Raw genomic sequence first — 24,718 nt, 5'->3', positions numbered from 1 at the left:
TTTTTGTGAGTTGTGTGCTGAGTGCATCAAGCTTGTTAAGGAGAGTAATTGTTGTTGCTGTTTTGCTAGGCTGATTCTGTTATATTTTGTTGCTATGTAAACCTGCTTCTACAAGTCATTCTATACATAATCTAGAGATGTTCACTAAGTATGTTTTGTTATACATGTCATGCTCTATGCATTCATGCCCTTGGTTGCATTTATAGCCTGATGTAGCTTGTTATAATCTTGCTCCAAAGTTCCTAAATAATGTTGCTGTCAGCCTGTTAACATTAAGTTCAATGTTGCCATGTTTGTTGTTAGTGATCCATGCATCCTATGACCTTGCTCTTGACATGCTTAGCTTCATAAACATGTATTCTTACTGTTGGTTGCCTTGCCATGCCATGTATTGCTCTGTGGTGAGTGGTTCAAGCTCACCAACATGTCTACTTATTGTTGTTCCTGCCATGTTTGAATCTGTTATATAACTTGCCATGTTACATGGGTGCCATCATATCCTCTGATCCTTTTGGGCTCATGGTCAGTAAGGGACTTTTGTTCTATGCAATTAGTGGATTCATGTCATGCCTTTGTTTGCCATGATAGCTTCTTGTAGCATGTTGTTTGATAGCTCTAAACTTTGCAACCTGTTATTATTTCTGCTAAGCCTGAAACTGTTATTATTTGCAATCTTGCCATGTCCTTTGGAGCATGTTCTAGTGATTTCTGGAGATAGCTCAGTGTTCATGTTTTGTTATGCTTTACCTGTACTTCATGCCCATGCCTTTTGTTATTACGTTGAGATGATGTAGCATATTGTTTTGATGCTTGCAATATGCCAAGTTGCAGTTTTGGACAGCTTGTCCTTTAAACTTGTATAGAGTGTGTGTGTTGAATCGTTGCTCCGTTTTGAGTGTTCTCTATATGAAACTTGCGTGATTTTGCATGTAGTTTCATATTATCATGTTGCATCCTTGTTTTGAGGTGTTTGCTTGATGTTTGGGTGCATTTTGCATCAATGCCATGTTTAACTTGTTTTGCTCATATCTTCTAGGTCGTAGCTCCGAATCTAATGAACTTTATATGTAACTTGACTAGAATTTCGTGTAGTTCATCGTGGTGCATCTTAACTTGCTGTTTAACTACTTGAACTTAAGGTTCATTCAGTTCTGGACCAATTTCTAAAGTTGCATATGAGGGCTTACCGGAATTGTTATATGTTGTTCCCGGCCTCATTTAAACTTGCTTTGATGTGTTGCTCTTGTTTGCATCGTCTCTTGCCATGAGTAGCACTACTAGGGAAAACCTTATACACAGAAATTTAGCAACAGCGCGGGTCAAAAAAGTGCGCTAGTGCCATATAGCAGTAGCGATCTAAGAAAAACAACGCTACAGATACAAACTTAGCAGTAGCGCTTGTGGCCGAGAAAGCGCTACTACTAATATTCCCATTGGCATAATGCTAGGCTACGCACAGCAGTAGCGGGCTTCGCAGAAACGCGCTACCGCTAGAGCATAATTAGCAGCGCGTTTCCTGGGAAGAGCGCTACTACTAACGGAAATAAAATAAGATGAAAAACAAATAGAAAAGTAAATGATAATGAAAGAAATAGAAAAAGGAGAAAGGGAAAAATAAAATGTAAAGCAAAATAAACGAAAAAGCGAAAAATCGGAGGAAGGTATACCAGCAGCGTTTGTTTGTAAGAGGCGCTATAGCTAACGTAGCTGCAGCGCGTGTCCTAGACCCCCGCTATAGAAACAGAATAGGAAATTAAAAAAGGAAGAAATTTACATAGCTATAGCAGCAGCGCGTTTTGCAGAAACTGCTATAGCTATCTTAGCTATAGCGCATTTTGCGAAACGCGCTACCGCTAACTTTGACTTAGCCAAAAAACCGTTTCCCCACGGCCACCACTTCTCCCCCAAATCTCCCTCAACCCACCCCGCGCGCCGCCGTCTCCCCGATTCACCGTCGCCCCACTTCGCCGCCGCCGACGACGCCACCAGAGCCGTGCGCCGTCGACGACATCGGAGCCGCCCCCAACGCCACGGAGCCGCGCGGCCTCATCAACGCCACCGGAGCCGCCGTCGACGCCACCTTCCTCGCCGTCACCGGAGACGCCCCTGCCTCCCTCGCCGTCACCGGAGACGCCCCTGCCTCCCTCGCCACCACTGCCTCTGTGGCCACCACCGGAGCCATCATCTGTAAGCCCCCACCCCTCCTCTCTCTCATGCATAGGTTAGCCAGTTTAATTAGGTTAATTATCTAGGTTAGGGCAAAAATTTAGTTAGGGCATTGACAGAGAAGTAGTTAGGTTAACTAGTTTAATTAGGTTAATTATCTAGGTTAGTGCAAAAACTTAGTTAGGGCTTTGACAGAGAACTAGTCAGGTTAACTAGTTTAATTAGGTTAATTATCCATGTTAATTAGTGCAAAAATTTATTTTAGGCTTTGACAGAGAACTAGCTGCGTTAACTAGTTTAATTAGGGTTAATAATCTATGTAAACTAGATTAACTAACCAGGTTAAATAGGTAGGTTAATTAGGTTCGTTGGATTAACAAGCTAGGTTAAGTAGATTGGCAAAGGTTTTTGATTTTTGAGAAGACCACTATTTTTCAAGGAAAAGAATTTAGGCAAATTTTATTTTTCATTGAAGTGGTGATGTTATATCTTTTCATTGAAGTTGTTCGATTGTGCCCAAGTGGCTTTGTTGTTTCCAGGGAATGATGCTGAGTGACCTATGTTTTGCCGGAATGTTGATTCATTTCTGTTTCGGCAAATTTCAGGTTCTCGATTTGTCCACTTTTTAGCAAAGGTCATGCCGAAATTTCCCGTGAATTTCGGCATGACTTGTGCTACAAACTAGGATATATCGAGTGCCCGGGATTTGCCGCACCAGGAAGGAGTCAACATTCCTGCAAAACAATTGTCCTTTTTTATGTCATTATTCATTTTATTAGGTCTAGAATTAATTGACTAGATTTAATCATAGGAAACATGGCTAACAACGATGAAGGACACGGTTCTGGTGATTGCGATGACGTCTACCGGGCGGCAGACGAATTTTTTAGCCTTACCGACGATCAACAGATGTTGTTGTTGGGCCCACCGGTGGCATCGGGGACTGAGACCGACACGCAGACCGGTGCTGAGACCGACACGCAGACCGGTGTTGAGACTGAGAGCGGCGCTGAGACCGGTGCTGCCTCGGGGAGCGGAGCCGGTGTAGAACCGAAAGCAAAGAGGCAACGGGTTCCTAACAAACTCAGGAATACTAGACTGGTGGTCACGGAGGTGGACAACGGCAATTTTGAGCCAAAGGCGCCCGAGGAAGCGCGCGCGTGCTACGGCAATCAAATAAGCTGCATCATACGGACAACCGCCACCATCAACGATGAGAATCTAAAGAAGATAGAAAATATGAGGAGCTCCCTCCTAAAGAAGTTTCGCCAGATATTCTTGTTCCCGGGCCGGAATGAGAAGGATTATGAAGATCCAGACAAGGACCCGACAATGAAGAAGATAAACAAACACGCCATGACCAAGTTTAGCAACGCGTTGGCCGCCTGGAAAAATCGAGTGAAAGCAAAGATCAACGACGGGGAAACCTACTCCGAGATTGTAAAGGAAAGTCTGACAATCACGGAAGAGCAGTTTCAAATATTCAAGGAGGCTTGCGAGGCCGAAGCTGCCAAAGAAAAGTCTAAGTACATGAAGGGGCTTCAAAAGAGGAACATTGGGACCCACCACCTCGGAAGCCGTGGTTACGGCGGAAAGAGGTCCAAATGGGCCAAGGAGGACGCGGAAGCCGCGAGTCTGGGCATCCCAGACCCCTTGGAGGATTTCACCGTCCCGCGGGAGCGTGACGTCCTGAGGGCCCGCCACCTCGGAAGGTTTATGAGACAACACCGGTCATTACGGAGTTCATGAGACTGCTGGTAATTTTAGTTTCTGATCAATTCGACTGCACACGTTAGTCATATTTGTAAACGATCCTTGTGCCTTTTGCAGAGAGAGCAGCACCGGATTGCGGCCGAAAGCGACTCGCCGTCTGAGGCATTGGCGAGGCCCAAGTGGGACACTCCATTCAACCGGGCGTTGAACATATTGAAACAACAACCGGTGGATACTCGACCATCGTATGGACGCGTGCACGGTGTCGGAGATGGTGCCACATGGAAGAAGTACTACCGTGAGACCACGGAGGAGAAAAAGGAAAGACGGAGGTTAACTGAAGAAAGCATCGACAAGAAGGTTGAGATTGCGGTTGAGAAGAAATCATCTCAGATAGTCGCAACAGCGGTAGCTGCCGCAAAAACAGGCGATTGCAGATATATCTACTTCCTTGGTGACGGGCTTCACACTTGGACAAGGCAAAATCCAAAAAAAAATGCAGAGGACTTTCCCCTTGCTGACTTCTTGGCAGCACATGCTCCCGCACCGGCTCCCGCACCGGCTGCCGCACCGGACGTGCTCGGTGGTGCCTCCTCTTTGGCTGAGCTCGACGCCCTCACGGTATCTGCCACACTGGCCCCCTTCAATATAAATGTATAATCTCCTGTTTTCGTTGCCTTTCGGATGTCTCACGTCGCAGACTTTTCTTTGCAGGCCGACGAAACCCCGTGCACCATATTGTACACCATCGGCAAACAGAAGGTGGACGTGGGGAAGGGGACGATAATGGAGCCGAAGGAACCATTGTTCCACAGCCGGTCGATCCCCCCGAACGTCTTCAAGGTTTCCGTGGCCAGTGTCAAACCGGGCTACGAGAATTTGCCTCCTCTAATACTAGTTGGGGATGACGACGAGACCCCGCGGCGGCTTGGTGATTGTTGCAATGGGTGGGTCCTGTTGTGGCCAAAGAGTCTGCTTTGTCTGGAGGCGGCCGGGAGCACACCCACGAGCACGCAGCCTCAGCAAGGTATGAACATCAACACCCCACCTACCCAATTAGCGTCGGGTGTCGGGTTGGGTGATAGCGGACGGGGTAAGCAGGTGGCTCCATTAGTCACTGATGACGTCGCCATGGATGAGGATGAGGATGACGATGGCGCTGAACAGTATGTCTATACTGGCGCCTCCTCAGGGTTTGAGCATCATGAGTCAGTGCCTGAATTACCGTCTCAACGTGTTATTGACGACCATCCGGTGGTAAAGAAGCCTAGGAAGAGAGCGAGGAAAGGCAAAAAAGCTGATTCTATGATCCAGCTGCCTCAGCAGCCTCGGCTTCAGGACCGTGTAGATATTCCCGATGCGGATAAATGGCATATCCCCGGTCGACCAATCTTACATGAAACAGCGCTCCGGGCCAGATTCGGCGATCTAAGGAGACTTCATGACGATGTGCTGCGGGTAGAGAAAGGCCTCATCGCCTCGAAAGATCCAGGATACCCACTCTACGTTGTTAACGTTCCGCGGCAAATGTCGTACGTCGACGGCTTCCCTGCGGATAAGTTCTTCCTCCGATTCGATTACATATTCGACATGTTTCACGTGAAGAAGCTGGATTTTACTTTTGTCCGCCTTTATGCCTTGCACATGAACTACATCATTGGGGTTGAGCAGATACGATATATCTGTGTCGCTGACCCGTACTACATGCACGAGGGCTTCTTGGGAGTCTGTGCACAGCATCGTGAATACGCGAGGGATTACATCATCAGTTTCATGCTCGCCAATAAGGACAAGGAGGCGATTCTCTTGCCTTATCATCCCGTATAAGTCATCCGCGCTGCTATCCTTCCTTCGATTTCAATAATTCATTTGCACGATGGAGGCTAATTAATTTGAGGTGTACTTATTTTGCGCAGCGGCGGGCGCGCCGTCCTCATCATCCTCTACCCCCGATTCTCCCACGCTCTTTACTTGGACTCGTCGAAGAACATTCACAAAAAGGATTACACCCACATCAAAGATGTTCTCGACAGTGCTATGTTTTACTACCAAGCAAGGGGTGGAGAGGTTAGGGACAAGAAGAGAAGGGGCGGCAGGGCCGCCTTCAGCCATAAGACCGACTTCTGTTGCATCCAGCAACCAAACGATTCTCTTAATGATGGATTCTATGTCCTACACCACATGCTGGAGTACCGACGGGATCACCAGAACCTTCACATGGCACCTAGATCTGGCGATGCCCATATTCTGCAATGGGCAAAGGACATAGGAGATATCGAGGATCATCGACTTTGAGCTGAGATCTATACATCCAGCGCGAACTTGCCCAAATCATCATGAATGAGGTCGTCGGAAAAACAGGGATGTTCCATGCAGAAGGAAAAATGTCGCGGGAAGACGTCCAAACATGGATAGCCTCTCAGCGTCTCGACATGAAGCCTTTCACTAAGCTCGATGACTATCTCCCTGACTTGGATGGATGGCACGACATGATGGAGTGATTGTCGATATATGACAATGTGTCCGTTTAGTCCATACTTTCTTTTATGACAAAACTTTGAGTTATGCACGGTGAAACTTTATTTGTGATGTAATTAAACCGTCCTCCTCCTCGACTAGCGAAAATCACTCTAGTTAGGTCATTTTGGGTACGATGAACTTTGTTATTTATGCTTATGACATGTTGTTTCTATTTTTGCCAAGTCTGTCTCTTTCTGTTGCTCAACTATATATGTTGCATATCATCGACTCATGTGACGATGCAGGTGCATAGATCATAGATGGCGAAGAAGTGCTACGCCAGGAGTATATATACGACAAGTGGCCGGAGTGTCAGGCCCAGGTGTACCAGTTTTCGGTTTCCGAGCGACACGCAGTATTTAGTTTAGGTTCACGCTAATGCGAGAGAGGGATACGAACTCATGTACTCAAAGTGATAGCTATTCTCGCGTATATCATTGTTTAGATGGATGACGATGTATTTGCAAGTAATCGAGACTTGTATCGCTATATTCGAGATTGATGACGAGAGACCACTTTGTGTTGGATGATGATTATGATGATGACATGATTTGATGAGACTAATTGTATGTATATGCTATGATTACATTTGTATGTGGATGATATGCTAAAGATTATTGTATAAAGCCTATTCAAATGCAAAACAAATAAAAAACAAATATGCAGGGAAAAAACTAATAAAACTAGTAGTAGCGAGGGGGGGGGGGAATTTAGTAGTAGCGCCGACTTACCAGTAGCGCTTCCCTGTAAATAGCGCTGCAGATAATATTAGTAGCGCCCTTTTCAAAAGAGCGTTGCAGCTATTCATGTGTAGCAGTAGCGTGGGTCAACAGGCGCTACTGCTATACGTTAGCTGTAGCGCCTTATTAGTAGCGCCGGTACCCGCGCTACTGAGAGGGCCAAAACCCGCGCTGCTGCTAGGCTTTTCCCTAGTAGTGTAGCCTCATCTAGCTTTGTCATGCATCATGCTTGTTGTGCATCATGTATTGTCTATGTGTGGTGTGTTTACTATGTTGTGTGCTTCTTTCCGATAGTTCCCGTTTCGTTGCGATCATGAGGATTCGCTCGTCTACGCTTGGTTCATCTTCATGGCTTCATCTTCTTCATGGACTCGCTCTTCTTCCTTGCGGGATTTCAGGCAAGATGACTGCTACCCTGGATCTCACTACTATCATTGCTATGCTAGTTGCTTCATTCTATCGCTATGCTGCGCTTCCTATAACTTGTTCTTCAAGCCTCCCCAAATTGCCATGAACCTCTATCCTTTGACACCCTTCCTAGCAAACCGTTGTTTGGCTATGTTACCGCTTTGCTCAGCCCCTCTTATAGCGTTGTTAGTTGCAGGTGAAGTTGAAGATTGCTCCATGGTGGACAGGGTTATGTTGGGATATCACAATATCTCTTATATTATTAATGCATCTATATACTTGGTAAAGGGTGGAAGGCTCAGCCTTATGCCTGGTGTTTTGTTCCACTCTTGCCGCCCTAGTTTCCGTCGTACCGGTGTTATGTTCCCGTATTTTGCGTTCCTTACGCGGTCGGGTGATTTATGGGACCCCCTTGACAGTTCGCTTTGAATAAAACTCCTCTAGTAAGGCCCAACCTTGGTTTTACCATTTGCCTCACCACCACCTACTTTTTCCCTTGGGAGTCGCTCTCTCGAGGGTCATCTTTATTTTAGCCCCCCCGGGCCAATGCTTGTCTAAGTGTAGGTCCAAACTAGAGCACCGTGCGGGACCATCCCTTGGCAACTTGGGTTACGTCGGTACCTGTACGCTTAGCTTATCCGGTGTTGCCCTAAGAACGAGATATGTGCAGCTCCTATCGGGATTGTCGGTGCATCGGGCGGTCTTGCTGGTCTTGTTTTACCATTGTCGAAATGTCTTGTAAACTGGGATTCCGAGACTGATCGGGTCTTCCTGGGAGAAGGAATATCCTTCGTTGATCGCGAGAGCTTATCATGGGCTAAGTTGGGACACCCCTGCAGGGTATAAACTTTCGAGAGCCGTGCCCGTAGTTATGTGGCAGATGGGAATTTGTTAATGTACGGTTGTAGATAACTTGACACCAGATCCGAATTAAAACGCATCAACCGCGTGTGTAGCCGTGATGGTCTCTTCTCGGCGGAGTCCGGGAAGTGAACACGGTTTCTGGGTTATGTTTGACATAAGTAGGAGTTCAGGATCACCTCTTGATCATTGCTAGCTTCACGACTGTTCCATTTGTTCTCTTCTCGCTCTTATTTGCGTATGTTAGCCACCATATCATGCTTAGTCGCTGCTGCAACCTCACCACTTTACCCCTTCCTTTCCCATTAAGCTTTGCTAGTCTTGATACCCATGGTAATGGGATTGCTGAGTCCTCGTGGCTCACAGATTACTACAACAATAGTTGCAGGTACAGGTTATGCGATGATCATGACGCGAGAGCGATGTTTACTTGTTTCGGAGTTCTTCTTCTGCTTCTTCTTTGATCCGGGGATAGGTTCCAGGTCGGCAGCCTGGGCCAGCAGGGTGGATGTCGTTTGAGTTTCTGTTTGTGTTTCATCCGTAGTCGGGTGGTGCTCTTATGTATGATGTATTGTTGTATTCATGTGGCATTGTATGCCTCTTGTATGTATCCCCATCTATTATGTAATGTTGATGTAATGATATCCACCTTGCAAAAGCATTTCAATATGCGGGTGTATCCTTGGTGGGACCTTCGAGTTCCTTTTGGATAGGGTCGCATATTGGGCGTGACAGGGCTGCGCCCCCTCTAGGGTTCCCACCCGAAGGGGTGCGGCAGCCCCAGATCCCATCTAGGGTGGCGGCCAAAGGGGGGAGAGGGGAAGGCACACCTGGGGTGGGCCTTAGGGCCCATCTACCCTAGGGTTTGCCCCCGTCTTCTCTTGAGGCGCCTTGGGCCTTGGTGGGGGGCGCCCCAGTCCACCTGGGGGCTGTCCCTTCCCACTATTGGCCGGTGGCCCCTCCCGGTGGACCCCCGGACCCTTCCGGTGGTCCCCGTACATTACCGGTGATGCCCAGAACACTTCTGGTGGCCAAATCCCCACTTCCTATATATCAATCTTTACCTCCGGACCATTCCAGAACTCATCGTGACGTCCTGGATCTCATCCGGGACTCCGAACAACATTCTGTAACCACGTATATCTATTCCCTATAACCCTAGCGTCATCGAACCTTAAGTGTGTAGACTCTACGGGTTCGGGAATCATGCAGACATGACCAAGACAACTCTCCGGCCAATAACCAACAGCGGGATCTGGATACCCATGTTGGCTCCCACATGTTCCACGATGATCTCATCAAATGAACCATGATGTCAAGGATTCAATCAATCCCGTATACAATTCCTTTTGTCTACCGGTATAGTACTTGCCCGAGATTCGATCGTCGGTATACCGATACCTTGTTCAGTCTCGTTATGGCAAGTCTCTTTACTCGTTCCGTAACACATCATCCCGTGATCAACTCCTTTGATCACATTGTGCACATTATGATGATGTCCTACCGAGTGGGCCCAGAGATACCTCTCCGTCACACGGAGTGACAAATCCGAGTCTCGATTCGTGCCAACCCAACAGACACTTTCGAAGATACCTGTAGTGCACCTTTATAGCCACCCAGTTACGTTGTGACGTTTGGCACGCCCAAAGCATTCCTATGATATCTGGGAGTTGCACAATCTCATGGTTTAAGGAAATGATACTAGACATTAGAAAAGCTTTAGCAAACAAACTACACGATCTTGTGCTATGCTTAGGATTGGGTCTTGTCCATCACATCATTCTCCTAATGATGTGATCCCATTATCAATGACATCTTATGTCCATGGTCAAGAAACCATAGCCATCTATTGATCAACGAGCTAGACAACTAGAGGCTCACTAGGGACATGTCGTGGTCTATGTATTCACACATGTATTACGGTTTCCAGTTAATACGATTATAGCATGAACAATAGACAATTATCATGAACAAGGAAATATAATAATAACCATTTTATTATTGCCTCTAGGGCATATTTCGAACATTACGCTCATGTATTGCAAGAGATTTAAAAAAAGCTGAAGCGCGTTAAAAAGTATGAACGAATTGCTTGGCTAAAACCGGGGTTGTGCATGATGGGAGTATTTTGTGTGACGAAAATGAAGCATAGCCTAACTATATGATTTTGTAGGGATAAGCTTTCTTTGTCTATGTTATTTTGATAAGACATGATTACTTGTTAGTATGCTTGAATTATTACTATTTTTATGTCAATATGAACTTTTATTTTGAATCATTTGGATCTGAACATTCATGCCACAATAAAGAAAATTACATTGAGAAATATGCTAGGTAGCATTCCACATCAAAAATTCCGTTTTTATCATTTACCTACTCGAGGACGAGCAGGAATTAAGCTTGGGGATGCTTCATACGTCTCCAACGTATCTATACCTTTTGATAGTTCCATGCTATTATATTATCCATCTAGAATGTTTTATATGCATTTATATGCTATTTTATATGATTTTCGGGACTAACCTGTTAACCTAGAGCCCAGTGCAAGTTTCTGTTTTCTCCCTATTTTTGAGTTTTACAAAAAAGGAATACCAAACGGAGTCCAATTGACGTGCCAATTTTTGATGATTTTTTGTGGACTAAAAGAAGCCCCTGGAGTGAAAGAGTTGGGCCAGGAGAGTCCCGGGCTGTCCACGAGGGTGGGGGGCGTGCCCACCCCCTGGGCGCGCCCCCTGCCTCATGGACAGCCCGGAGACCCCCCTGACGTGAGACCTATGCCAAAAAATTCCTATAAATACTGAAACCTCCAGAAAATAACCTAGATCGGGAGTTCCGCCGCCGCAAGCCTCTGTAGCCACCAAAAACAACTCGGGAGCCCGTTCTGGCCCCCTGCCGGAGGGGGAATCCATCACCACTGGCCATCTTCATCATCCCAGCGCTCTCCATGACGAGGAGGGAGTAGTTCACCCTTGGGGCTGAGGGTATGTACCAGTAGCTATGTGTTTGATCTCCCTCTCTCGTGTTCTTGATTTGGCATGATCTTGATGTATCGCGAGCTTTTCTATTATAGTTGGATCTTATAATGGATTGAGTTTTCCCTTTGAAGTTACCTTATTGGACTGATTCTTTAAGGATTTGAGAACACTTGATGTATGTCTTGCATGTGCTGATCTGTGGTGACAATGGGATATTCACGTGATCTACTTGATATATGTTTTGGTGATCAACTTGCGGGTTCAGTGACCTCGTAAACTTATGCATAGTGGTTGGCACACGTTTTCGTCTTGACTCTCAGGTAGAAACTTTGGGGCACTCTTTGAAGTTCTTTGTGTTGGTTGAATAGATGAATCTGAGATTGTGTGATGCATATTGTATAATCATGCCCACGGATACTTGAGGTGACATTGGAGTATCTAGGTGACATTAGGGTTTTGGTTGATTTGTGTCTTAAGGTGTTATTCTAGTACGAACTCTATGATAGATCGAACGGAAATAATAGCTTCGTATTATTTTACTACGGACTCTTGAATAGATCGATCAAAAAGGATAACTTTGAGGTGGTTTCGTACCCTACAATAATCTCTTCGTTTATTCTCCGCTATTAGTGACTTTGGAGTGACTCTTTGTTGAATGTTGAGGGATAGTTATATGATCCAGTTATGTTATTATTGCTGAGAGAACTTGCACTAGTGAAAGTATGAACCTTGGGCCTTGTTTCAACGCATTGCAATACCATTTGTGCTCACTTTTATCATTAGTTACCTTGCTGTTTTTATATTTTCTGATTACAAATACTCATATCTACCATCCATATTGCACTTGTATCACCATCTCTTCGCCGAACTAGTGCACCTATACAATTTACCATTGTATTGGGTGTGTTGGGGACACAAGAGACTCTTTGTTATTTGGTTGCAGGGTTGTTTGAGAGACACCATCTTCATCCTACTCCTCCCACGGATTGATAAACCTTAGGTCATCCACTTGAGGGAAATTTGCTATTGTCCTACAAACCTCTGCACTTGGAGGACCAACAACGTCTACAAGAAGAAGGTTGTGTAGTAGACATCAGGGCTCCGCATACTCCCTCCACGCCCCCTAGGCCTAGAGCGTGTGGGCCCAGGGCAGTCCCCTCTATTAGTTCTTTGGCCCATGTCGTCCCTATTTATCCATATTACCAAATCAGTTTGCACAAAAATTGAAGTTGCATATTCGAATCTTGCAACTCAAACTTTGCCTATTCTGTATGTGCCACTAGAGGTTGCCAAGAAGTTTGGTGCATGCCCCTGTGCATCATCGCCACTTGTTGTCATCAACCTGTTATCTACTATGTTATGTTTCCTACTTTCCTTAGGTGTTGCTTTTTCTCCTCTATTGGACCCACCACATGTCACATCAACCACACCAATGATGAGACATGTTTGACCATAGGATCCATTTGTACTTTCTACTTGTGAGTTGCGTTGGGTTTTCCCCCGAAGAGGAATGGTGAAATAATATAGTAGTGGATAGTATTTCCCTTAGTGAAAACCAAGGTTATCGAACCAATAGAAGAACCAAGCAAATACCTAGTAAGTAGCACCTACACACACAAGAGAAAATACTTTCACCCAACCCCAGCAAGAGGGTTGTCAATCCCCATAAATGCGTTACTTACAAGGATTAAATTTTGTAATGGTAGATAGATAAATTAAAAAGTGAAATAAAAAGAGAAAAATTGTAGCAAGGTAATTTTGGTTGTAGTATTATGAATGTAGACCCGGGGGCCATAGTTTTCACTAGAGTCTTCTCTCTGGCAACATAGCATATAGTGGGTAGACAAATTACTGTTGGGTAATTGATAGAAAAGTGCATTATGACGATATTCATGGCAATGATCATGAATATAGGCATCACATCTGTGACAAGTAGACCAACTCCTACCTGCATCTACTACTATTACTCCACCAATTGACCGGCATCTATGGTATTAAGTTCATGAAAAACAAAGTAACACTTAAAGTAAGATGACATGATGGAGACAGAATTAAACCAAGCAATATGATTAAACCCCGTCGTTTTTCCCTTGATGGCAGCAATACAATACATGCCTCACTACCCGTGCTAGCACTAGGCGAGGACACCGCAATATTGAACCCACTACAAAGCACCTCTCCCACTGAAGATAAATCAATCTAGTTGGCCAAACCAAACGGATAGATCGGAGAGAAATTCAAAACTATAAAAATCATGCATAGTAAAGTTCAACGAAGACTCCATTACTTTCAATGAATATTCCAAATCATAAACCCACAATTCATCAGATCCCAACAAACATATTGCAAAAGAAGATTACATCGAATCGATTTTCGAAGAGAACATTGTATTGAAGATCAATGAGAGAGAAGAAGCCATCTAGCTAATCACTATGGACCCGTAGGTCTATGGTAAACTAATCACACATCATCGGAGGTGCAGCATGGTTGATGTAGAAGCCCTTCGTGATCGATCACCCCACCGACCGAGTACCGGAAAAGGCCTCTAGATGGGATCGTGGAAGAACAGAAGCTTGCAGCAGCGGAAATATTGTTTCGCATGGCTCTCTCATAGATCGTCTGGTCTCCTCCCGAAGCTTCTAGGGTCCCTTATAGTCCAGAAAAAGTCACTGTAATGTTTCATAGAGTTTGGACTTTGTTGGTATTGGTTTCTTGAAAAAACAAAAAACATGCAAAAAAACAGGAACTGGCACTGGGCATTGAGTAAATAAGTTAGTTCCAAAAAATGATATAAAATTAGATAAAAAGCATGTAAAGCATCCAAGATTGATAATATAATTGCATGAAACAATAAAAAATTATAGATACATTCGAGACGTATCAGTACTGGACGGGACAGAACAACCATAATTATAACTTCTCTATTCTCATGCCATGTCCATGCAACTTTGCATTGAATTTTGGCAAATCCAACTACGGTCGCCCCCCCCCCCCCCCCACAAAGGTCGATCGCCTCCCTTGATATTACGGTGAGTTATAACTACTATGTTGCCCCTACTGTTCGGCGCACCACTCACATGCATCCAGCTTCTCTCCCTACGCTCCTTCACCGCAACTCCAACAGCTTTCCCTAGTCATCGATCGTCATGGCGTTGCATTTCCCTAGCCCACGAGCCTTTCCACCACACGCAAAGGAGAACTATCCGCCATTCTGCGAGCTTGCTGCCACGGGGCGAGGAGTGTTGGGAAACGTAGCACGCAATTTCAAAAAAATTCCTACGCTCACGCAAGATTTATTTAGGAGATGTATAGCAACGATAGGGGGAGAGTGTGTCCACGTACCCTCGTACACCGGAAGCAGAAGCTTTAGCTTAACGCAATTGATGTAGTCGAACGTCTTCTCGATTCAACCGATCAAGCACCGAACGTACGGTACCTCCGAGTTCTTCACACGTTCTGCTCGATTACGTCCCTCGAACTCTTGATCCAGCAGAGGATCGAAGGATTGGAGTAGATGAGTTCCATCAGCACGATGGCATGGTGACGGTGATGGTGATGTGATCCACGTAGGGCTTCTCATAATCACTACGACAAATATGACCGTAGGAGTAAACAGTGGAGGGGGCACCGCACACGGCTAAGAACAATTGATGTCTCTAGAGGTGCCCCCTACCCCCGTATATAAAGGAGGGAGAGAGGAGGAGGTCGGCCCTAGGGCGCACCCCATGAGGGGGAGTCCTACTAGGACTCCTAGTCCTAGTCGCCCCCCCCCCCCCCGTTCCATCTAACGGAGGGGGAAAGGGGGAAGGAGAGGGAGAGGGAGAAGGAAAGGGGGGCTGTGCCCCCTCCCCTTGTCCAATTCGGACTCCCCATGGGGGGCGTGCCACCCCCTTGCGGGCTCCCTTGCCTCTCCCCTATGGCCCATGTGGCCCATTACTTCCCCGGGGGTTTCGGTAACCCCTCGGTACTCCGATAAATTCATGAAACACTTCGGAACCATTCCGGTGTCTGAATACCACCTTCCAATATATCAATATTTACCTCTCGACTATTTTGAGACTCCTCGCCATGTTCGTGATCTCATCCGGCACTCCGAACAACCTTCAGTCACCAAAACACATAACTCATATAATACATATCGTAATCGAACGTTAAGCGTGCGGACCCTACGGGTTCAAGAACTAACATGACCTAGACACCTCTCCGGTCAATAACCAATAGCGGAACCTGGATGCTCATATTGGTTCCCACATATTCTGCGAAGATCTTTATCGGTCGAACCGCAATGTCAACATACGTTATTCCCTTTGTCATTGGTATGTTACTTGCCCGAGATTAGATCGTCGGTATCTTCATACCTAGTTTAATCTGGAACCCTACCTTGGACCCGCATGGCAGCGTCTGGAACCCTTCGAAGTCCATGTCTTTTTCAAATGCAAACGTGCGCAATTTGACACGGGAGGGGGGGGGGCGTTCATCCACTTCTCATCCCCCTCCCGACCACATTTGTCCACCCTTGCTCCCTAACTAGCGCTTGCGTCCGCCAAGAGGTTCTTCAACAACAAGGACAAGGGCAAATGCAAGTTCGATACCGTCGCTGGCTCATCCCGCATGCTGCCACCGGATGCCTTCATGTAGGTGCTGGGTGCGGGTAGGGGTCACCGGCCACGGGATCAGCTCTACATCTCGGTGCACCATGTGCAGTTACACATGCCGTTGCCGTCGCCCAACATCAACCTCCCCCATGGCTGGCACCTTGACCTCAACCACAACCCGGTGTTGCGATCACCGCGCGCGCATGCGAAGGAGGTGCGGAAACATTGTGCCCTCATGACTCCGGAACAGGACTACGATCCGGCACGCCAGACTCCCTCAACTAGGAAGTCACTTTGCTACCGAGCACGATGTTCTCCGCCAGCGCAACATCTAGCTTGACGCCGGCTACGTACCGATGCCCCCGGTGTTGGTGCGGGAGGACAAGGCAACGGAGGCGGCATACTAGGCTACACTGGAGGAGGCGCCCCAGCGCGCCTGGAGGAGTCCCATCGCAAGGAGGATGTGCACTGGCCAGGTATGGAGGATGCGCTGCAGCTGCCGGCAGCGGGGGACTGCGTCTACCCTCTGCCACCGTCGCCGCTGCATGAACCAGCGCCAGCCAAGCCCAAGGAGGAGCCCATGGCGGCTGATTCGGAGAGGTATGCATGGACTGGTGGCCTACCTGAGTGGGTGAGCGTGCCGGCCATTTGGTGGCCTACCGAAATGCCGCCGCCCTGTAGGAACCTCGTTGGAACGCCGACACCGCCTCGTACGGCCCCTCGCTGGCAGCCACCACGCATCCGTGTCGGCGCCCGCCGGCGGCCACCGCATTGCCTCACGCCGCCGCCCGCCAGTGGTTGTCATGCCTGTCACTGACTGGCGAACCCTATACCATTTAATTAGTTTTGTTTAATGAAAAAATAAAACAAAAATAGATTTAGGGGAAGAAGTTTACTGCAACTGACAAAAGTTTCTTCGAGACAACTTCCCCTAAAAGTTACGAGAAACCTTAAAAACTGGTTTTACGGCAATATTTTTAGGGAAAACGTTGGAGTTGCTCTAAGAATATTTATTATAGCTCTGGACGAAAAACTATTGTGCATGCATCCCGTGACACGCGTGAGCGATGCGAATATTAATATGGCCTTGTCTACATTAATTAACTGTCCATGTATTTATGGAACTAGGACTAAGATGATGCATGACGTATGCTTCGATGGTACACGTTTAGTGAATTTTGCACATGATCTTACTCGGCTGGGGCGCATGCATAGTCCAACTTCACACACCACTCACTCGCTGTAGGATATCGACGCAGCTTCAACCCCTCCTATCCTCCTTCCTCACGTAGCAATGATTGTTCCGTTGTTGCGCCTCGATCGGTTCGGCATGTTAGTAGGGAAGCAAATTCTGTTTATGGTGCTAAGCTAGCTTAACACTCGATTCGACTGAGTGGTAGTTCTGTGAGAGGCCGACTTCCTTGCTCACAGCCTAAGGCCTTGTACGAATAAATCAGACTCTCTCTAAGCACCAGTGTTTATTTACAGGATAGGGCTTAATTAGTCGTCTCTCCTATAGAAAAAGATACTGGTGTTTTAGAAAAAAAACTGTTTTAATTTTTAAACACCTCACTAAGCATCTAGCATTGTACAAGGCCTAAGGGCAACTTCAACGCGCCGACCTAAATGATCAGAGAATGTCCGTTTGGGTCGAAATAAACGAAAACGCCGGTCCAATGCGCCGACGCAAACTCATTTGTCCGTTCGCTGTCCGTCTGAACGCATTCCCTGCCCATATTTGCGCCGGATTTGCGCCCACAAGGACAAGAGAGGGACGCGCTACGCGTCCCCTCTTGGCCGCCCAACTACCCACGCGGTCGTAGTCAATGCATCCACCTACCTTGGGCCCGCATGGCAGCGTCTGGAACCTCCGGAGTTCATGATTTTTTATATGCAAGCATGCGAGGGGGGCTCATCCACTTATCCTCCAGTCCCGTCCACATTTGATCACCCTTGCTCCCTAGCCAACGACAGAAAACCCTAGCAAGCGCGCACTTCTGCCAAGGGGTTCTTCAACAACAAGGGCAAGGGCAAGTGCAAGTTCGACGTCGGCGCTGGCTCATCCCGCGGCGGCGGCCGCCGGACACATTCTCACATGTGCCGCGTGCGGGGAGGGGTCGCCGGTAACGGGACCGGCTCAACATTCCGGTGCACCGCGCGCAGTACCACTGGCAGTATCGTGTGCCGCTGCCGTGGCCCGACATCAACCTCCTCTAGAGCTAGTACCTTGACAACCACCGCATACCGGTGTCGCGGTCGGCGCGTGCACATGGGGAGGAGATGCACAAGCATTGTGGCCTCATGACCCCGGAGCAGCGCTGCGACCCAGCATGCCAGACTTCCTGAACTGGGATTTTTTTTTTGCACTAAACACGATGTGCTTCGCCGGGGCGGCGTCCAGCTTGATGATGGCTACGTATCGCCGCACCCGGTGGTGGCGCAGGAGGACAAGGCGGCGGAGGCGACATGCTAGGCCACAGCGGAGGAGGCACCCCAGCGCGCCCTTGAGGAGTCCCAGCACGAGGAGGACGTGCGCTGGCTAGTTATGGAGGAGGCGCTGCAGCTGCCGGCAGCGGGGGACTGCATCTACCCTTCGTCACCGTCGCCGCTGCATGAACCATCGCCAGCCAAGCCCAAGGAGGAGCCCATGGCGGCTGATTCGGAGAGGTATGCGTGGACTGGTGGCCTGCCTGAGTGGGTGAGCGTGCCGGCCATCTGGTGGCATACCGAAATGCCGCCGCCCTGCAGGAACCTCGTTGGAACGCCGCCACCGCCTCGTACGGCCCCTCGCTGGCAGCCACCACGCATCCGTGTCGGCGCCCGCCGGGGGGCCACCGCATTGCCTCACGCCGCCGCCCGCCAGTGGTTGTCATGCCTGTCACTGACTGGCGAACCCTATACCATTTAGCTAGTTTTGTTTAATGAAAAAATAAAAGAAAAATAGATTTAGGGGAAGAAGTTTATTGGAACTGACAAAAGTTTCTTCCAGACAACTTCCACTAAAAGTTACGAGAAACCTAAAAAAATGATTTTACCGCAATATTTTTAGGGAAAACGCTGGAGTTGCTCTAAGAATATTTATTATAGCTCTAGACGAAAAACTATATTTGATTAGTACATGCATCCCGTGACACGCGTGAGCGATCTGAATATTAATCTGGTCATGTCTACATTAATTAACTGTCCATGAACTTATGGAACTAGGACTATCATGCATGACGTATGCTACGATGGTACACGTTTAGTAAATTTTGCACATGACTCGCCTGACTCGCCTGCGCATGCATAGTCCAACTTCACACACCACTCACTCGTTGTAGGATGGATCGACGCAGCTGCAACCCCGCCTATCCCCCTTCCTATAAATCTATAGGGCATGCCTGAATTCTCATACCCAAAGACATAGCAGCAGCAGCTACTTGTTCATCTCATATCACCCAGGTGTTCATCTCATATCACCCAGCCCACAGTTAACCAGTTAGCCTACTTAGTCGATCTATAACACGCCACACATAGCCAGTCAGCCCCACTAATTAAGCAACCGATGGCTGATGCGCATGTCTTCTTCTCCTTCTCCGTTCACCCACTACACCATTGGCCTTCACCGGTGGCTAGAAATGGTGGCCGGAGCGGACGCAACCGTGCCTTCTTCCGCCCGTCAACGGTGAGATGTCCCGGGCGGGAGCCTGCGTCACATGAGCTGCCCGATGATTTTGACTTCCAGGTATATATGGTTATCACCGTAAATGCAATTAGCATGCGTGTTTACGTCCTTTTTATAAAATTATTAGACAAGGGATCGAGTTCAAACCTATCAGAGCTATAATGTTGAGCCTAGTACAAGCCTGTCATCATAAACGTCACCTTCCACCAAAAGGAAAGAAACGACTTGGTCCTAGGAGGAACTACGAACCAGATTATCCCATTAATTTTTGAAAGATGTTTATAAAATATATAAATATACAGTACATTATGATGAAAGTATTTTTAATGGTAAATCTAAATATTGTAAGTGCTATCACCCAAAACCCTATATTAATAGTCAAAGTTCTGTAAACTTTGTATTCTTTTGAAGAAGAAGTTTGATGTCTTTGTGCAACACACCAGGAAAGCCTAAGGAATGTTCAAGCATTGCTGCATCACCATCCGACGTGTCGACGAGGCTTATTGACCACTGTTGATCACCTCAAGCGCCTCTGCATTGACCACTATTTCCAAGATGTGATTGACACCATCATGGACTCATGTGCAGATCTCATCCATAGTGACGATCTGCTTGATGCAACGCTTTCCATGAGGCTGATGAGAGAAGCTGGATATTATGTTTCGGCAGGTCAGTAAAACACAGGTTTGGTGTCTCGAGATGGATAAAAGAAACAAGTTGCAAATCTTGAGTGCAATTTGGTCTATGAAATGGATTTTATGCGATAACTTCGCTAGAAAAATATCTTAGAGTAGCCAAGTCTAAACTAAGGTTTAATGCTTCCTTGTGGACTGTATAAGCACCTCCCTCGAGATGTATTGTATTCATTATTTATGACAGATGCCTAAGACCCCTTCTCAACAAATTGGCAGACGACGTTCTTCGGAAGTTCAGAAATGATAATGGTGAATTCAACCTTGGGCTCTACAAAGACCTTAGAGGGTTGCTCAGCTTGCAGGACATGTCACACCTCAATGTGGGAGAATCATCCCTCTACAAGGCAAACGAATTCTCAAGCAAGCATCTTAGATTCGCAATTAAGTATTTGGAGCCAAACCTTGCAAGATATGTGAGGCAGTCACTAGACCATCCCTATCATGTGAGCCTGATGCAATACAAGGCAAGGCACCATCTGAGCTACCTCCAAACTTTGCCCACTAGGAACATGGCAATTGAGAATTTGGCAGTTGCAGAGTTTACGATTAAGAAGTTGCAACATCAGAGGGAAAAGCAAGAGGTTAAGAGGTATAAGTATAGTAAACTACTAGCCTCCCATGATTAATTTTGTAAAAAGGAGGAAAATATGTGCATTCTCATGATAAGAGGGAAACGCTAGAACTCTTGGCCAAATTTGATAAATTAACATTCTTGATTACTCACGTATTCCCACAATTAAAAGAGTGGTGGTTTTAACTATATGGAAATTCTTTTTCACACAGATGGTGGATGGATCTAGGATTGGCTCAAGAAATACCAGCCGCAAGGGACCAAGTTCTTAAATGGTACATGTGGCCCATGACCGTCCTCGAGGGTTTATCCTTCTCTAGATATCGGATTGAGATCACAAAGATCATATCTATGGTCTATATTGTGGATGACATCTTTGATCTTGTCGCCACACAAGAGAAGCTTTCCCTCTTTAATGAGGCTCAAAATGTGAGCATTGTTATTTCCATAATATATAAGGTTAATACGATTAGGGACGCAATATAGTTTCCTTTTTTGTAAGGAAATGATGTATTTAATATGTCCAATCATATATTCAAACTTCTTTAATTTTGACATATAATATAAGCATATGTTTTAATATTGGTTTGAAATCAACATTGTGTCTTCATGAGAAATATTTTTAAAATATTGATAGTTTTCTTATTATTTATTGTATATTCAAACAAAAAGAAAAATTATTTCATATTAGAGATTGCTTATGTCCAAAATGGCATCTACTTTGCTAATGGAATAAAAACTCAAGGATTACTTAAGCTTAAGACCTTACACATGATATAAAAATAGTGTTTTTATCGAAGTTTCACACAAAAATTGCACATTGTTGCCAGGTGGGATCTTGCAGCTATTGATTCACTCCCGAGCTACATGATATCATGTTACAAGGCTCTTTACACTGTCACACGTGATATCTCTGATATTGTTAGAAAAGAACATGGATTGAGCCCTATTAATCATCTCAAGAAAGCGGTATGTCTACTGAGGTGGTTCTTCATTTCTCTTTCATTTGATTTTTCCTAAGCAACTAAATAGAACAACAGTACCACCTCAAATATTTATGTCTAATATATATACATTCCTGAGTAATCTCTTCTACGTAAGGTTCTGTGATGTTCCTATCTTCCGTCCATCATCTACATCCTCACACCACCTCCTCCATTCCCCGTTTTACTGATTTTCCCAACCAAATTGCCTTGAATCTTCTCAACTATCCCACGTTTTATTGGTGTATCATATAAGGTCACATGGTTTTCTTTGGTAAGCCAACAAGTAATAAGTACTGATACAGTTATCAGCTAAAGTTATGTTTTTGTATGTAATCGCACTAACACTAAAATGGCATGTAAATCACGATGATTACATACAAAATATATGTGCCCCTGTTGCAACATACGTGCAATTACCTAGTAGTAGTTACAAAAATAATAGAAAATAAAATTACGGTGGAAGAATTAATCTTACTTGCCTGCCTTTTTTCTTATAGTGGGCAACTTTGCTTGATGGATTCATGATTGAGAGAAAATGGTTATCTAGTAATCAGATCCCTACATCCGAGGACTATCTAAGAAACGGGATTGTCACTTCAGGAGCTCCACTTGTATTCATGCATCTTTTCTTCATGTTGGGGCATGAATTACTAGAGGGCAACAATGACGACATCCATCTGGTCATCTCTTGCCCTGCAAAGATCATGAGGCTCTGGGACGACATGGGCAGTGCAAAGGTTAGAACACACCAAGAACTTTATCACATAAGAATATAGGATTAGCACTGACAATCATTTTAGATAAATTCATTCAGTTTATAGCATGCTGGAACAAAATTCACGTCAATACTGACCAAATAAGGCATGATCTAACATTTTTGTTCTTCGTCTCATGCAGGATGAATCGCAAAATGGGTTAGATGGATCATACAAGGAGTTGTACCAAAGAGAAAATCCTCATGGTGATGTGGAGAAGCACATGCTGGAGATGGTCAGGAATGAATGGGAGGGTCTGAACAGGGTATGCTTCTCTAGGACAAAGTCGACACTATCGCATAGCTTCATCATGGCATCACTAAACTTTGCAAGGATGGTCCGCGTCATGTATAGCTACGACGACGAGCAGAAGCTGCCCGTCCTTGAAGATTATACAAGGATGTTGCTCTTTTAAATCATGCATTCTATCACATATATTGTATATATATATCTAATAAATGTAGTGCATTAGTTTTTGGAAGGGTTGTCACGTAGGATGTTGAGTAACATCGTGCACAATTAGCATATGTGTTCCACGTGACAAGATGATAAACATACATGGAAAAAATAGTTTGCACGCGGTCATTTCATTGTTGCGTGGTAAAGTTCCATTGCAGCACCGGCCCCCCGCGATGCTTCATTGCAGCTCCATGTCTGCACCGAGCGGCGAGGCAAAGCTTCATCGCACCTCTACTGATGTCGTTGCATTGTAGCTTCCACCGCTGACGAAGAACCCTGCGGTTGAAGTGTCGGCTGCCGACTTGCAGCAGCATGAGCATGTGTTGAGATGATGCGCCGGTGTGTTTGAGGCTGGAGAGGAGAGAAGCGAGAGGAAGTGGGAGAGGACACTTGCATCGGTAGAGACGCGAAGGTGGCGTGCGGTGAGTGGCGGCTCCAGTGGTTGCCAGCCAGCCTGCAAGAGAGAGAGGCGAGAGCAAAGGGACGGGATAGGAGAGAAGAGGTAGGAGATGAAGAAGGGAAGAGAATGAGTGCTCTCCGTGACCGGTTGGAGATAAAGGAGAAGGTGCGTGGCCTGATGGACTCGTGGCGCTTGAGCGACGCAGTTGATTTCTCCGGAAATCAGTTGGATGTTTTTAACATTTCTCCAAAAAAGAAATCATGGCAGTTTGTATCCGGTTTATCATGGCGAATCATATTTGGCTCTGGAGGCGCCCATTAACGTGTATTGCGCAAACGGGCGCCTGCAACGCCCTGCGCTGGGCCCCGCCCCATGTAGCATTGTTTTCCCTGTGCTAAAGCACCTAAAAAAAGTCGCAGTGATAGAAGTCAAATTCGGGATCCGTGCACTCCTAAGGTCACAGCGCAAACCACTAAGCCAGCATCCCCAACTTGTGCAAACGTGCGTTTTACTTTCTTTTATTATTACGTTCAACCCCAGTTCGTTGTTCAGTTTTCACACGTTTTTATTCTTTTTCTTTTTTCTTGTTCTTTTTCTTTGTTTTTTCCTTTTTTTTCTTCAATGCGCGGATTCTTTTTTAAATTTGATGAACATTTTTCCAAAATCGGTGAACTTTTCTTAAATTCAGTGAAGTTTTTTCAAATTGGATGAACTATTTTTTCAAACTCAATTAACTTTTTCAAAACTCCATTAACTTTTTAAAATTTTGAACTATTTTCTCAAACGAATGAATCTTTTTTAAATTTGATGAGCTTATTTTCAAAGCCGATGAACTTTTTCCAAATTGGATGACCTTTTTTTCACCTTTGATGAACCTTTTTTCAAAATTAATTAAAAATTTCAAATTTATGAATATTTTTAAATTGGATGAGCTTTTTTTCAAAATTGATGAACTTTTTACAAAATCAGTGATCTTTTTTTAAAATTCAATGAACTTTTTCAAAATCGACGAAGTTTTTTCAAAACCATTGAACCTTTTTTCAAACTTCTGAATATTTTTTCATTTTTTGTGTTTTTCTCAAATTCGTAAACTGTTTTTCATTGATTTTTTTTTCAAATAACTTCTTTTGAATTCATGCACTCTTTCATTTTGGTGAAATTTTTTGCATGTTCGTAATCTTCCTTTGCAATATGTGAGCATGTTTCAGAT

General features: G+C 45.7%; 1 protein-coding gene across 1 annotated transcript; it reads left to right on the top strand.

Moving 5' to 3' along the window:
- The first annotated feature begins 19,522 nt into the window (after positions 1-19,522).
- Positions 19,523-23,064, top strand: LOC123138839 (S-(+)-linalool synthase, chloroplastic-like). The gene is made up of 7 exons (XM_044558700.1): positions 19,523-19,702; positions 20,086-20,311; positions 20,554-20,926; positions 21,121-21,330; positions 21,730-21,877; positions 22,392-22,631; positions 22,792-23,064. The coding sequence occupies exons 1-7, from the start codon at positions 19,523-19,525 to the stop codon at positions 23,062-23,064; spliced, it is 1,650 nt and encodes a 549-aa protein (XP_044414635.1).
- The last annotated feature ends 1,654 nt before the right edge of the window (positions 23,065-24,718 follow it).

Source organism: Triticum aestivum, chromosome 6B (assembly GCF_018294505.1).
Source record: "Triticum aestivum cultivar Chinese Spring chromosome 6B, IWGSC CS RefSeq v2.1, whole genome shotgun sequence".
Classification (NCBI taxonomy): domain Eukaryota; kingdom Viridiplantae; phylum Streptophyta; class Magnoliopsida; order Poales; family Poaceae; genus Triticum; species Triticum aestivum.
Note: the sequence above shows the minus strand (reverse complement) of the source record. Positions and strands in the feature narration are given on the sequence as shown.

Bases quoted from the DNA above. Each gene is read 5' to 3' on its own strand.
- LOC123138839 (XM_044558700.1), top strand. From the start codon at position 19,523: ATGGCTGATGCGCATGTCTTCTTCTCCTTCTCCGTTCACCCACTACAC. The intron at 20,312-20,553 runs GTCAGTAAAACA...ACAAATTGGCAG, and splicing joins TGGATATTATGTTTCGGCAG to ACGACGTTCTTCGGAAGTTC. The intron at 22,632-22,791 runs GTTAGAACACAC...CGTCTCATGCAG, and splicing joins ACGACATGGGCAGTGCAAAG to GATGAATCGCAAAATGGGTT.